This window comes from Rutidosis leptorrhynchoides, chromosome 6, assembly GCF_046630445.1.
Source record: "Rutidosis leptorrhynchoides isolate AG116_Rl617_1_P2 chromosome 6, CSIRO_AGI_Rlap_v1, whole genome shotgun sequence".
Lineage (NCBI taxonomy): Eukaryota > Viridiplantae > Streptophyta > Magnoliopsida > Asterales > Asteraceae > Rutidosis > Rutidosis leptorrhynchoides.
The window spans coordinates 332,398,473-332,414,098 of NC_092338.1; the positions used below are offsets into that span (position 1 = coordinate 332,398,473).

Genomic DNA, 15,626 nt, shown 5'->3' on the forward strand with positions numbered 1-15,626 from the left:
GGCTTTGTTTCAATGTCTTGACGGAGGTGTCCACAATTTCAACCGGTTCCTCCAAAAAATGAAGTTTGTCATCAATAGTAAGTTCCTCGAGAGGGATGACGATATCGGGTTCGGCAAGACACTTTTTCAAGTTAGATACATGGAAGGTAGGATGAACGGAGTTCAATTGAGGCGGAAGATCTAAACGATAAGCAACGGTTCCAATACGCTCCAAGATTTCGAAAGGACCAATATACCGTGGATTTAGCTTCCCGCGTTTCCCAAAATGGATTACACCCTTCCAAGGTGCGACTTTTAACATGACGCGGTCACCGACTTGAAATTCAAGGTTGTTGCGTCTTTTGTCGGTATAGCACTTTTGACGACTCCGGGCCGTCCGAAGCCTATCTCGGATTTGAACGATCTTCTCGGTGGTTTCGTGAATGAGTTCGGGTTCGGTGATTTGTACGTCGCCTACTTCGGCCCAACAAAGAGGTGAACGACATTTTCGGCCATATAGTGCTTCAAAAGGTGCGACTTTAATACTCGCGTGATAACTATTGTTGTAAGAGAACTCAGCGAGAGGTAAGTGCTTGTCCCAAGCTTTTCCGAAATCAACCACGCAAGCTCGTAACATGTCCTCTAAGATTTGAATTGTACATTCGCTTTGTCCATCGGTTTGAGGATGATATGCGGTGCTCATGTCTAAACGCGTTCCCAACGCTTCTTGCAATGTACGCCAAAATCTAGAAACGAAACGGCCATCTCGGTCGGAGATAATCGATAAAGGTACACCGTGTCGGGCTACGATCTCCTTAATGTAAAGTTGTGCAAGTTTCTCCATTTTGTCCGTTTCTTTCATGGCAAGGAAGTGTGTGGATTTGGTGAGGCGGTCAACAATAACCCAAATGGTATCATAACCGCCCGTCGTTTTTGGTAGCTTGGTGATAAAATCCATCGTTATCCTTTCCCACTTCCATTGCGGGATCTCGGGTTGTTGAAGTAGTCCGGACGGTCTTTGGTGTTCGGCTTTGACTTTGGAACATGTCAAACACTTGGAAACATAAGTAGCTACGTCACTTTTGATGTTCGGCCACCAATATAGTTGTTTAAGGTCGTGGTACATCTTATTGGCACCGGGGTGAATCGAGTATCGTGACTTATGGGCTTCATCTAAAATAAGGCTTCGTAGGTCCCCATAACTAGGCACCCAAATCCTTCCGGCGTAATATCGGAGTCCGGTCTCCCTAATTTCGAATCGAGAGACGAGAATGTTCAAGAGCTCGTGTGAAAGGTTTCCACCCTTGAGAGCCTCATCTTGGGCTACCCGAATTTGGCTATTAAGGTTTGTGTGGATGGTGATGTTTAAGGCTCGGACACGAAGAGGCACCGCTCTTTCTTTTCAACTTAAGGCATCGGCTACTACATTTGCCTTTCCGGGATGGTAACGAAGCTCGCAATCGTAATCGTTTAAGGTTTCAATCCACCTTCGTTGTCTCATGTTTAGTTGCTTTTGATCGAAAATGTGTTGGAGACTTTTGTGATCGGTAAAGATAGTACTCTTGGTTCCATAAAGATAGTGTCTCCACATTTTAAGTGCAAAGACAACGGCTCCGAGTTCGAGATCATGCGTCGTGTAGTTTCGTTCATGAATTTTGAGTTGTCGAGAAGCATAAGCAATGACTTTCGTTCGTTGCATCAATACACACCCAAAACCATGTTTCGAGGCATCGCAATATACAACAAAGTCATCATTGCCTTCGGGAAGTGACAAGATAAGAGCGGTGGTTAGCTTCGTTTTCAAGATTTGGAATGCGGATTCATGTTCGGTTGCCCAAACGAATTTTCTTCCCTTATGAGTTAACGTGGTTAGAGGACGAGCAACCAAAGAGAAATCCTTGATGAATCTACGGTAGTATCCGGCGAGACCCAAGAATTGACGGATGTGAGTAGGAGTAGTAAGAGTCTCCCATTTACTAATGGCTTCAATTTTCGTTGGATCGACTTTAATACCTTGGTCACTTACAACATGACCAAGAAATTGAACTTCCTTTAACCAAAATTCACACTTGGAGAATTTGGCATAGAGTTGTTCTTGTCTTAAAAGTTCAAGCACAAGTCGGAGGTGTTCCTCGTGTTCTTCTTCGCTTTTTGAATAGACTAAAATATCATCGATGAACACGATAATGAATTTGTCAAGATACGGTTTGCACACGCGGTTCATAAGATCCATGAACACCGCTGGTGCGTTAGTGAGACCAAATGGCATTACAAGAAATTCATAACTACCATAATGAGTTCGGAAAGCGGTTTTGGAGAGATCTTCCCCTTTAACCCTCAATTGATGATAACCCGAGCGGAGATCGATTTTTGAATATACACAAGACCCTTGTAATTGATCAAAGAGGTCATCGATGCGAGGAAGAGGTTATCGGTTCTTAACCGTCAATTTGTTTAGTTCACGATAGTCAATGCACATTCGTAGGGATCCGTCTTTCTTTTTAACAAACAAAATCGGAGCACCCCAAGGTGAATGGATAGGTTGGATAAAACCACGATCAAGTAGTTCTTGGATTTGACTTTGCAATTCTTGCATTTCGGATGGAACGAGTCTATATGGTGCACGTGCTACGGGTGCGGCTCCCGGAATAAGATCGATTTGGAATTCAACCGGTCGATGAGGTGGAAGACCCGGCAATTCGTCGGGAAATACATCGGAATAGTCACTAACAATTGGCACATCATCGATGTGCTTCTCATCGGACTCGACTTTCTTAACGTGAGCAAGGATCGCAAAACAACCCTTACGGAGTAGTTTTCTAACTTTAATACACGAAATGAGGTTGAGTCCGGTGCAACTCTTATCGCCATAGACGATCAAAGGTTCACCATTCTCGATAGGGATTCGGATTGCGTTAAGATCACAAAGGATGTGAGATTTCACTTTTGGCTAGCCAATTCATACCGATTATTACATCGAAGCTACCTAGTTCCATGGGTATCAAGTCGATTTCAAACTCATTACCCAAAATGTTTAACGTACACCCCCGGTAATATGTGTCGGCACTCAATAGTTTTCCTTTGGCCACCTCAATAGTATAAGTGGTATCTAGTGGACGTGGTGAAGTATTAAAAGAATGAGTCAAAGTCTTGGATACAAAACTCTTATCGGCACCCGAATCGAATAAACAAGTAACATAAGTGTTGTTGAGAAGAAACGTACCCGTGACTAGTTCAGTGTCATCCCGGGCTTCCTCGGTGTTGATGTTGAAAGCTCGGCCGCGCGTGTTGGGGTTATCTTTCTTCTTTGGGCATGCATTTCTATAATGACCCGTTTGGCCACATTCGTAACAAGTGCCCGTCTTTGGTGCATTGGGCCACTTTCGAGCGACGGGAGTGGCACTTTTACAATCGTTGGCCTTATGACCAATTCCTTGGCACCGATGGCAAATTAGCTTACTACATTCGCCAAAGTGATGTTTGTTGCATTTGTTGCAAAGAGGTAGATTTCCGGCATAACCCTTCTTGCCGTCGGAGGTGTAAGGCTTCTTAGCAAAGTTGTTGTTGTTAGATTGGGAGGGTTCCCACTTTCTTTTGTTGCCGCCCGATTTATCCTCGGCCTTAGGTACCGGAACTACAATTTCGTCAACCGTTTCTATCAATTTGCGGGCCATGTTCAAAGCTTCTTGATGATTAGTGGGTTTGGATGACATTACTCCGTGCTTGATACTCTTTGGAAGACCATCCATGTAAAGTTCAACCCTTAAAGCTTCGGGGTTCACAAGATTTGGGCACATCAAGGCTAGTTCGGAAAATCGTTGATTATAAGCCTTGAGATCATTTCCAATCGCCTTTAAAGTTCTTAGCTCTTGTTCGAGCCTTCGGGTTTCTTCACGAGGGAAATATTCGACAATCATCTTTTCCCTCAAGTCGGCCCAAGAGAGGGCGTGAGCTTCATCGGTACCCACCGATTGTACATAAGTATTCCACCATGTAAGAGCGACACCGGCGAAGGTGTGAGTGGAGTATTTGACCTTGTCTTGGTCCCGACAACCGCTTATGCTAAAGACGGCTTCCGTTTGCTCAAACCATCGGGTGAGCACGACCGGTCCCCCGGTTCCATCAAAAGTGTGAGGTTTGCACCCCATGAAGGATTTGTAGGAGCACCCTTCGTTTGAGTTACCGGCTCCATTGTTGTTGTTGTTGTGGTTGTTGTTATTATTGTTGTTGTTGTTGGATGAGTGACCAGCCATGGCCGCATCTACGGCGGTAGCTATCATCCGTTCGAGAGCTTGTTCGGGAGTTTCATTGCGGCGTACACGACTAGGAGCCATTGTTCCTTCAAGACACAAGAATATCATTGATTAGTATTCTCAATAATACTAACCGTGATATAGAATAAAGATAAAGAGAAGTTTTTCCTCGACTCGCCTTAAATTCTTTATGTCATAATGTCGGAACGTTCATATGAGTCACCGTAATATAATCCAAAAAATTATATTACCCTGATTCATATGTGCATTCGACATCATTCCATATAGTCAAGGTGGCGTGTCAATCAAATTAAACAACGTGAGATTAAGATGAACTAAGAGTAGATATGAGTAGAAGCGTTCGAGTATAAATGCACAAGTAGTCAAGTAATTCCTACTTCAAGTCTATATGCCGGTTGTAGTCTAGACTCACCAATGTACCCTATGACTCGAGGTTGACACCAATGAACTCTAAATCCCTACAACCAACGCTCTGATACCATCTGTAGCGACCCGACCAAATCATGTTTGACGGCGCCGACTACTTAGGTCCCGTTACGTGGTCATAAGTCTTTATCATGACGTTTGACCAAAATATGTCGCATTTATTTCATAAGTAAAAGGATGTTTCAAGCTTACAAATGTAGTTCAAAAGACTAGTTACATTACAATGTTTAACATACGAATGAAACCTATGCGACACAATTTAAAGTAGCCAAAAGGCGCTCCAACTATGCATGTATACTCGACATCCAAGCAAGTATCAAAAGTAATGAGCGGAAGCATGTATCACACAAATGTGCAAGGACCTGAGAAAAACATAGAAATCTGTCAACAAAAACGTTGGTGAAATCATAGGTTTGAGTAAGTAAGTACAAGTGAACCACAAGATTTGTAACATCGATATAATAGTAATACATTCCAAAAGTTTGTTTCACGAGCACCCAATTATCAATGCTTAACTTTCCTTCCATAGAACCCCATCACAATAGTGTTAGAACATACACTGTTTCACGAAAATATATTTCATTCGTAAACGGTAGCGAACCGTTTGAATGAGGGTTTGTCAAACCCATATGGATCCATACAACATAAGTTCTCGCTTACACCCGGCAAGTGTAACTAATGATAATCGAATTGAGGATTTTGTTCTAAACTCGTATGTAGAATGTTTGTTTTCCTGTACTTGTGTTCACTTAGTAAAAGAAATGTTTATGTTTTCTCATCCCAAATGTAAGTTCAAAAAAAGAGTAAAAGTGGGACTATGATCTCACCTTGAGTGCACGTACGAAAAGTACTTCACAAAATAATGTGTGCGAAGGATAGTGCTAGTCTTGACCTAAACAAATAGGTCGTATCAATAACGGTAAACACGATAGGTCAAAGATGTTCAATTAGTCCTATGGCTCGTTACGACTCGATTATGTAGTATGTGAAATCAAATTGTCAAGTTTCATGCAAGATACAAGTATAGAAACAAGTTAGGAAGGTTGCATAATCATTTGGTTAAGTTTGACAAAAAGTCAAACTTTGGTCGGTCAAAGTCAACGAAAAAGTCAACACATTCGGGTCGGGTCTCGAACTATTTTTCTGAGGTTTTTAATCATATATGAGCATGTTAGAACAAGTTACATGTGAATCGGAGGTGCGTAGCATAGCAAACATTATTCGAAAATCGACAAAGTTGGACAGACCACTTTGGCGCGCCGCGTGGCTATATGGCGCGCCGCGCCATTACCTGTGCAGAGAATTCTGGCAGTTTTTATGTTTTATGCACGAACCTAACTTCAACCAATCACCATTTATGACCCGCAAACAACCAAAGCATGTATCTTATATCATCGGAAAGGTATTTTGACAAGGAAAACAACTAAACACATTTCATCCATCACATTTACTTTTACAACAACCAAAATCACATTCAAAGCTCCTCATTAAATGCACTCAAGTTCATAAATGAAATTCGATGATTCGGCAACCAATTTACATGAATGATATGCCGTTTCGAAGGTGATCAAGCATACAATACAACCTAACACTTACAAATAACATTTCATGTCATTCAAATCATCAAAAGTTCATTTCAAGTTCATTAAACCCTAATTCAAATCCACCAAATCCAATAATCAAGTTTATGAAGTTTTCTAAAACAACCTACACATCAAATTGAAGCTAGTGATACTAGGAACACAATTAGAACATGAACTTTTAACATCTAACAACATATGATCATCCAAAACTCAAGAACAACACACCAAAATTCAAGTTCATGCTAGTTACTTCAAAACAACAAGATCGAGCATACAATTCATATATTCATGTTAGACTTGAGCCATAGACACTAATTAACACTTTTATAAGTTAAAAACATCAAGAACACAAAATCTAGTGATTTTAGAAAGTTACCCAAATGTAATGAAATCGGAATGGAATCGAAGAGGAAGTTGCAAGGATTCCAAAAATGTAATTTGTTTTGCAAAATACCCGCTAGCTCGGATTTGGATGATGATTCTTTGAAATGGGGTGTTGAGAGAAAATGGAGGAAGTAGTAAAATGAGAGAGAGATGAATGAATGGGTAAGAGGGGTTTGACCCTTTGACCTAGTCAAAGGTTTGATCCTTTGGCGAGTTTGGTCCCTCAACTTCGATTCGGGTGCGTGAATTACCTAAACGAGATAATTTAAAACACGTATCAACGGGAGATGTTATATATATATAACGGACTTTAAATTAGTATAACGGAAAAGTAAACGGAAAAAGGCGGGATGTTACAAAGGTGAGTGTTAATATCCTATGTGCATATGTATGTGTAGGATGGGTGAGGGTCGGGTGAAGTGTTTCTCGGTTATAGAGCTCACTTCACATATAGGTGGATTTTTATGGACTTGTGTAATAGGTCCAACTGGCACGGTTGTGCGTATTGGTTGACCACTTTTGGTGAGGTGCACACTTAGTGTGTACGTTATCACATGGACTTGTGATATGGAGTTAAGTAACCCCGATGATGTGGGTTTTGATTTGGGTAGTGAATCTCGGGTAGTGCGGATTCATGATGACTCGGGTTGTTCGGTCATCTTATTGATGAGGTAGTGAATCTCGGGTTGTGCGAATTCACTAAGGCTCGGGTAGTTCGGCCATCCTCGGTTGTGGAATTGGTGAAGAAGTGAATATCGGGTTGTGCGAATTCACTAAGGCTCGGGTTGTTCGGCCAACTTTTGTATGATTGAGGTTAAGGGGTTAACCTTGTAGTTTTGATTATCTTTTGTATATGCGTATGTACTTATTATATTGTTGTAGCTAATCTTATGGATTTGGCTTGGTGGTACGTTAGGTATAACATTGCTTAGTTATGCTTGGATTGCGGTATGTGATTACTATTTGTGTGTTGGCGATGCGCATTTATTTTATGCATATATATGTATGTAGTATATATTCTCACTCACTAAGCATTAGCTTACCCTCTCGTTGTTGACTTTTTTTTTATAGGTTCGCGTATTGGTGGCTCGGGTAAGCGTGGGGATTAGAAGGTCATGCTTTTGGATTTGATTAAGATTGGGTAGCGTATCCCCAATCGCCATGCTCGGTCTTTATTTTGTGTTAAAATCATGTGGTTGAAAACTTGTATTTTGTACGAAAGTCGTAAAACGGTCGATGTGGGCCCCGTCTCGTAAAACTCATTTTATTATTGGAACGTGTGAGTTTTAACTAGTATTAATCATTGTGTAAACCGTTTCGTCTAAAAATTTTGGGAAGTCGAAGATCATTAAACGAAAAATGGAAAATCTGGACAGAACTGAATTTGCCTTGTGCGCGCCGCGCACATTGAGAGTTGCGCGCCGCGCACCCTAACTGTATAAAAAAAAATTTATTCCGCGTGTTCGGTTGGTTATTGGTTTGGGTCGTTACACCTATTGAGAGCGACGTCTCTAACTATTTGACCGCTGGTCTTTGGTTACATAATAATGATTTAACGACACGAACGAATAAAGTGATCACGGGGTAACTTTGTTTAGTCTCGATATCATACACCTCAGCACTACTACCGAACTGATTAAACTTTATAATTAAATCTTGTGGTCTAAACACTATTATAAACCTATGTTGTTCACTCAACCATTTTGGTTGACGCTTTAAGCATGTTTTGTCTCAGGTGAAGATTGCTAAAGATTTTGTGTGCTATTTGGACTTTGCTGCGTTTGGAGTCCGCATTATATCATTTATGTTATTGCATTAAAACACTTAGATTACATTTACTTTTGTTAAGGATTCATTTGTAATGACTTAATACTTTTGCTGCGTTAATACATTGGTTTTTTTTTAATTAAAACGTCTCATATAGAGTCGTTCTCGCTTTATATATATAGTGGACCAATCCATGGATAAACACTAAATGGGCACAAACTGGATAAGTAAAATTTTAATTTTTTTTTTAAAAAAACAATCCTTTAATATGCAAATAGAAGAAAACGAAAAAATTTTAAAAAGTTTTTGAACAAAATCGTTCGAAAATCGATGATGAATGGTAAACATCAATGATGAATGGTAAAAATTGATGATGAATGGTAAAATTAACCATTCATCTGGTTAATTTATCATTCATTTTTGTTCGCGATGAATGATAAAATTAATCAATGCTAAAAAAAGCAGATGAATGGTTAATTTAACCATTCATCCGTTTATGATGAATGATAAAAAAATAGATGAATGGTTAATTTAACCATTCATCTGGTTTTTTTTAGCATTGATTAATTTTATCATTAATCGTAAACAAGATGAATGATAAATAAACCCGATGAATGGTTAATTTTACCATTCATCATCGATTTTTGAAAGATTTTGAACTTTTTTTTTTTATGAAAAAAATTGATTAGAGGTGCATTTTAATGCAGATTTATGAATGTAAAAAAAAATTCAAAAAAAAAAATTTTTATTTTGCTTATCCGGTTTGTACTCCTTTTAAGCTTATCCATGGATCATGCCCCTATATATATATATATATATATATATATATATATATATATATATATATATATATATATATATATATATATATATATATATATATATATATATATATAGTTTCTATTAAAGTCTTATAATGATGATGTCATTAGTAAGCTAATTCTTTTGTTAAAAAAATCAAAAACAAAAGAAAAAAGTCTAAGCATGGTGGGTGATATTATTAATCTAAATAATTTTGAATTAAAATTAAATCTTATTAATTAATTATTATTATTAAATCTTATTAATAATTATTTTAGTTATTAAATTTAAATAATTTTGAATTATTTTAATTAATTATTTTGAATTGAGTACGAAAATGTATAAAATTTAAGCAGAAGGAAACTAATTCTAAATTTATATTTTAATTTACACTTTTAAAATAAAATGACAACCAATATTATCTCTTATGATTGGATGTGGATTGTTTAATATGCATTTTAAGTGTTTGATGAAATGTTCAGCTAACGAGTTTCTTAGTCGGACTCTGTGGTTCCACAGGTTATTAAACTAAATGACTTTAGCATTTACGTTCACTTAATACCTAAAACATATCATTAAACTGTTTCGTTTAAATAAACCCGTGGTTCCACGGGTCATTTCACTAATATATATATATATATATATATATATATATATATATATATATATATATATATATATATATATATATATATATATATATATATATATATATATATATATATATATATATATATATATATATATATATATAATAGCCTAACCACGTTTTGCTTTTTTAATACGTGTTTGAGAATTGTGATTTCTTCTAACACATATTTAGGAATTTAGGAATTCTCAATCAACTGTTAGGCACTATCGTAATTTAGCTAACTTACATTAATAAAATTGGTGAAAGGTTAACACTAAAAATGTAAGTTAATTTGTTTGGTTTAAAATTGTATATACAGACATATAGTTACGGGTTCTCATTTCTCATCTTGTCACATATACAGCAATAGTATGTAAGAATGCACGGTTAACAAAAGTTTATCAAATCTTCAATTATCAGTATCATATCAAACATGTTATTAATTAGGTAATTACATGTGATAAACAAATCAGATCGAAGTGTATCTTTTTTTTTTTTATCGAAAATTAAACTTTATATAAAATGGATGATATTTTCATTTGACGATCAGACATTAGCGTCGTGTATACGATTGTCATGTTTTAAACTAATAATTGTCACCAAACTATTGTCACTTAAGTATAAATAACTACATAATCACACATTATTCAATAAAAAAGAACAAACGCATTTGTCGCAAATATTAAAACAAAAAACAAATATGGCGGTTAACTATAACTCAACGATAATCAAAACACCATCTTTCACCCACGATCCACCACTTTCAGTTGTTTCTCTCCCCACATTCAGGCTAAAACGACACTGTATCCACATCACCAACGTCCAGTCAAAACCTACTGCCACGTCACCACCACTGTCACTTGAAACATTCTCATCTCGTTTCGCCACCGACGAGCTTCGTAAAGGCGCTGATGTACTCGTCGAATCGCTCGAACGCGAAGGCGTTACTGATATATTCTCCTACCCGGGCGGTGCGTCAGTTGAAATCCAACAATCCCTAACCCGGTCCCACAAAATCCGCAACTACATGCCACGTCATGAACAAGGTGGAGTTTTCGCCGCTGAAGGCTACGCACGTGCTACCGGACTTCCCGGTGTCTGTATCGCAACTTCCGGCCCCGGCGCTACCAACATTGTTACCGGTCTTGCTGACGCTTTACTCGACAGCGTCCCCATCGTCGTGATCACCGGTCAAGTTCCCCGGCAACTGATCGGAACCGACGCTTTTCAAGAGACTCCGATTGTTGACGTAACACGTTCGATTACGAAACATAATTATCTAGTTTTGAATGTTGAAGATATACCAAGAATTGTTCGTGAAGCTTTTTATTTAGCGTCTTCGGGTCGACCCGGACCCGTTTTAATCGACATACCTAAAGATGTCCAACAAGAATTAGTTGTACCTAAATGGGATGAACCAATGCGATTATCCAGTTATATATCTCAATTACAGAAACTGGCAAACGACACTCATTTACGCCGGATTATTCGATTAATTTCAGAGTCTAAACGGCCCGTTTTATATGTGGGTGGTGGTTGTTTGAGTTCAAGCGACGAGTTGACCCGATTTGTCGAGTTAACGGGTATTCCAGTTGCGTGTACTTTAATGGGGTTAGGGACGTATCCGGGTTCGAGCAATTTATCGCTACATATGCTTGGCATGCACGGAACGGTTTACGCGAATTATGCAGTGGATAAGAGTGATTTGTTACTTGCTTTTGGGGTTAGATTTGATGACCGTGTAACGGGGAAACTTGAGACTTTTGCTAGTAAAGCGAAAATCGTTCATATTGATATTGATTCACGTGAAATTGGGAAGAATAAGCAGCCTCATGTTTCGGTTAATAGCGATATTAAAATCGTGTTACAGGGTTTAAACAAGATATTAGAGGCGAAACGTGAGGTTAGGGATCTCGATTTCTCAAAATGGAAGAGTGAATTGGATGAACAAAAGGCGAGTCATCCGTTAGGGTTTAATACATTTGGAGAAGCGATTCTCCCACAATATGCGATTAAAACACTTGATGAGTTAACGGGTGGGACGGCAATTATATGTACTGGTGTCGGGCAACATCAAATGTGGGCTGCCCAGTTTTATACGTATAATAAACCTAGACAATGGTTGACTTCGGGCGGGCTAGGGGCAATGGGATTTGGACTGCCCGCTGCTATTGGGGCGGCCGTGGCAAGACCTGATTCGATTGTAGTAGATATTGACGGTGACGGAAGTTTTATGATGAATGTTCAAGAGTTAGCTACGATTCGTGTTGAAAATCTTCCGGTAAAGATTATGTTAATGAATAATCAACATTTGGGTATGGTGGTTCAATGGGAGGATATGTTTTATAAGGCGAATAGAGCGGATTCGTATTTAGGGAATCCATCAAACAAGTCTGAAATATTCCCAAACATGTTGAAATTTGCTGAAGCATGTGGTATCCCAGCTGCCCGAGTGTCGCGAAAGGCGGATGTTCGGGCAGCTATAAAGAAAATGTTGGATACACCCGGGCCTTACTTGTTGGATGTTATTGTGCCGCATGAAGAACATGTTTTGCCTATGATTCCAGCTAATGGTGGTTTTATGGATGTTATCACTGAAAGTGATGGAAGAACTAAGTACTAGTGAAGATACAATGACTTAAAATTATGTAATAATACAATTAATAAACAAACATGTAGAAAATAAAAGTAACACAATTGTGATATAGTGTTATCGATAATTTTCGGCTAGTGCAAATAGGAGTTACTATTCGTTTGAATGACTTGAAACTAATTTTTCTCCACATAACGTGGCCACTAATTAAAGTTCCATCTCAATTGATATGTTTTCATTTATGTTAGTCATTGAAGTTTTACTTATATTATTTAGATTAGATTAGATTAGATTAGATGTTGGGAGTGACAATTTTCAATACGAATCTAAACTTGAAATTGTTATGTAATAAGCTGCGAAATCAAGATAATCACAAGCACACACAATAGCCGAAAATAAAACACAGAAAAAAATAAAGACAGATGACACGAGAATTATAGTGGTTCGGTTTCTAGGTGAAACCTACATCCACTTTGAAACTAGAGAGTATATTATTAATTTGGAGGGTGTTACAATACATGTACAATTGAGAGACTATATATAGACTAGGACAACCAAATAAAATCGGCCCAACCAATTAGGGCTAGCCAAACCCTGACTTGGTCACCAAGAAAACTCCTGGCCGGTTTTATTGGGCTTAAACTACCGAAGCCTACACGTCAACAATCTCCCACTTGGAGGCTTCGAATAACATCGATCTGCACTCTTGTACTTCTGCTTTGCAAGACTTTTACTCGTTTCTACTCTCTCTAGTTCCCGCCTTCTCTTCAATGTTCCTGAAGGCCAGTTAAAGCTATGCACAACTTCAACTTGTCCAGCGTTACTGGTTTGGTGAACATATCTGCTGGATTCTTTGAACCTGGAATGCTCTCCAGATTAAATGTTCCATTGCTTATCCGTTCTCTGATAAAGTGATACTTCATGCCAATGTGATTCGTCTTAGCATGATAGACTGGATTCTTCGCTAACTTGACTGCGCTCTCATTATCACAATATAAGACATATTCTGTCTGTTTGCTCCCCAGTTCTTTCATGAATGTCTTCAACCATACTAGTTCTTTACTGGCTTCAGTCAAAGCCATGTATTCTGCTTCAGTAGTAGATAGAGCCACGCTCTTTTGAAGCCTAGACATCCAACTCACTGATGTTCCTCCTATAGTAAATACATACCCGGTGGTGCTCTTGAAGGTATTATTGCATCTACCCAGATCTGCATCAGAATAACCCCTGAGAGTAGTATCCCTGCCCTTGAAACATAACCCAACTTTGGGAGTACCCTTTAAATACCGCAGTATCCACTTCACTGCTTCTCAATGTTCTTTCCCCGGAGCTGACATAAAGCGACTAACCATCCCAACTGCATGTGCTATATCAGGTCTTGTACACACCATAGCGTACATTAGACTACCCACTGCGGATGCATAAGGAACCTTAGCTATTTCTGCTTTTTCTACTTCAGTTTTACGAGACTGATGTTTAGAAAGCTTTAGATGACTTCCCAACTATGTGTTTCTTGGCTTTGTAGACTCACCATTCATTATGAACTTTTCAAGGACCTTGCGAATATGCTTTTCTTGAGATAAAGAAACTGACCCATCTTTATTCCTGCATTTACTCATACCGAGAATCTGCTTAGCTGGCCCGAGATCCTTCATTTCAAATTCTTTAGATAATTGCTTCTTCAAATTGCGTATTTCAACCATATCAGAACCTGTAATGAACATATCATCGACATAAAGAAGCAATATAATATAGGAGCTCTTGAACTTGTTCAAATAACAACAATGATCTGTAGAACTTCTCACGAATCCAGTCTTCTCCATGAAATTATCAAATTTCAAGTACCACTGTCTGGGAGCTTGTTTCAAACCATACAAGCTTCTCTTTAAATTACACACAAGATTCTCCTTTCCTTTGACACAAAACCCCTCTGGTTGAGACATATAAATGTCTTCTTCAATGTTGCCATGCAGAAAGGCTGTTTTAACATCCAGCTGTTCTAAGTGTAACTTCTCGGTTGCCACCATACTTAGAACTAATCTGATAGTCATCATCTTCACTACTGGAGAAAAGATTTCAGCATAGTCGACTCCTTTCTTTTGTTGAAATCCTTTGACAACTAATCTTGCTTTGTATCGTTTAGAACCATCCCCTTCATCTTTGACTCTGAAAACCCATTTGTTCTGTAAGAACCTTTTTCCTGGTGGTAACTTGATCAACTTTCAAGTTTGATTTTTCAATAAAGATTCTATCTCACTTTTCATAGCCTCTCGGAACGAATCTTTCACCTTCATTGCCTCAGAATAACTTTCTGTTTCCCCATTTTCTGTCAATAGAAGATAGTTAACTAGTTGGACTAAACCTATTTGGCTGTCTTGTGACTCGTGTAGATCTCCTGACCCAATTGGACTAGTCAGGTTGTGGTGGGGGCTGCTCATCATCAGAATCTGAGCTCCCACTATCAGAAGTCTGCTCGTGATCAGAATCTGAGCTTTCACTGTTAGGAACTCCCACTGGAACTTCAGTTTCATACTCTGGAGTTTCCCTTTCATCCTCTCTTGTTGTCTCTGTGTCAACTTCAAATTCAACTGATTCTTTTTCTTTTGGTGTTCAGTTGAAGTCCTTGTACAATTCTGCTTCATTGAAGGTGGCATGTTTACTTATGATAACATGTTTTCCCTTGTTATCCCATAACATGTAACCCATGTCATCTCCCCCATAACCAATGAACACGTACTTCTTTGCTTTTACATCAAGTTTGTCACCATCTTTATTAATATCATATGCACTGCACCCAAAGATTTTTAGATGCTCATAACTGATTGCTTTACCTCTCCATTCTTCTTCGGGTATTTTGAAATCAAGCGGAGCTGATGGAGAACGATTGATCAAATAAGCGGCAGTGCTTACAGCATCAGCCCATAGAGTCTTTGGTAGCCCACAATTAAGTCTCATGCTACGTGCTCTCTCATTTAAAGTACGATTCATTCTTTCCGCAACTCCGTTTTGTTGTGGAGTACCTAGAACTGCCTTGATCATTCGAATGCCATGATCAGCACAATAGTTAACGAATTCGGTGCTAATGTATTCTCCTCCATTATCCGACTTCAAGCATTTTACCTTCAAATCAGAAAATAATTCAACAGCAGATTTCCATTTCTTAAAAGCTTCAACTACATCAGATTTAT

At 38.5% G+C, this 15,626-nt stretch overlaps 1 protein-coding gene across 1 annotated transcript; it reads left to right on the forward strand.

Moving 5' to 3' along the window:
* Window positions 1–10,545: 10,545 nt before the first annotated feature.
* Window positions 10,546–12,468, forward strand: LOC139854728 (acetolactate synthase 2, chloroplastic-like). The gene has a single exon (XM_071844015.1). The coding sequence runs from the start codon at window positions 10,546–10,548 to the stop codon at window positions 12,466–12,468; it is 1,923 nt and encodes a 640-aa protein (XP_071700116.1).
* The last annotated feature ends 3,158 nt before the right edge of the window (window positions 12,469–15,626 follow it).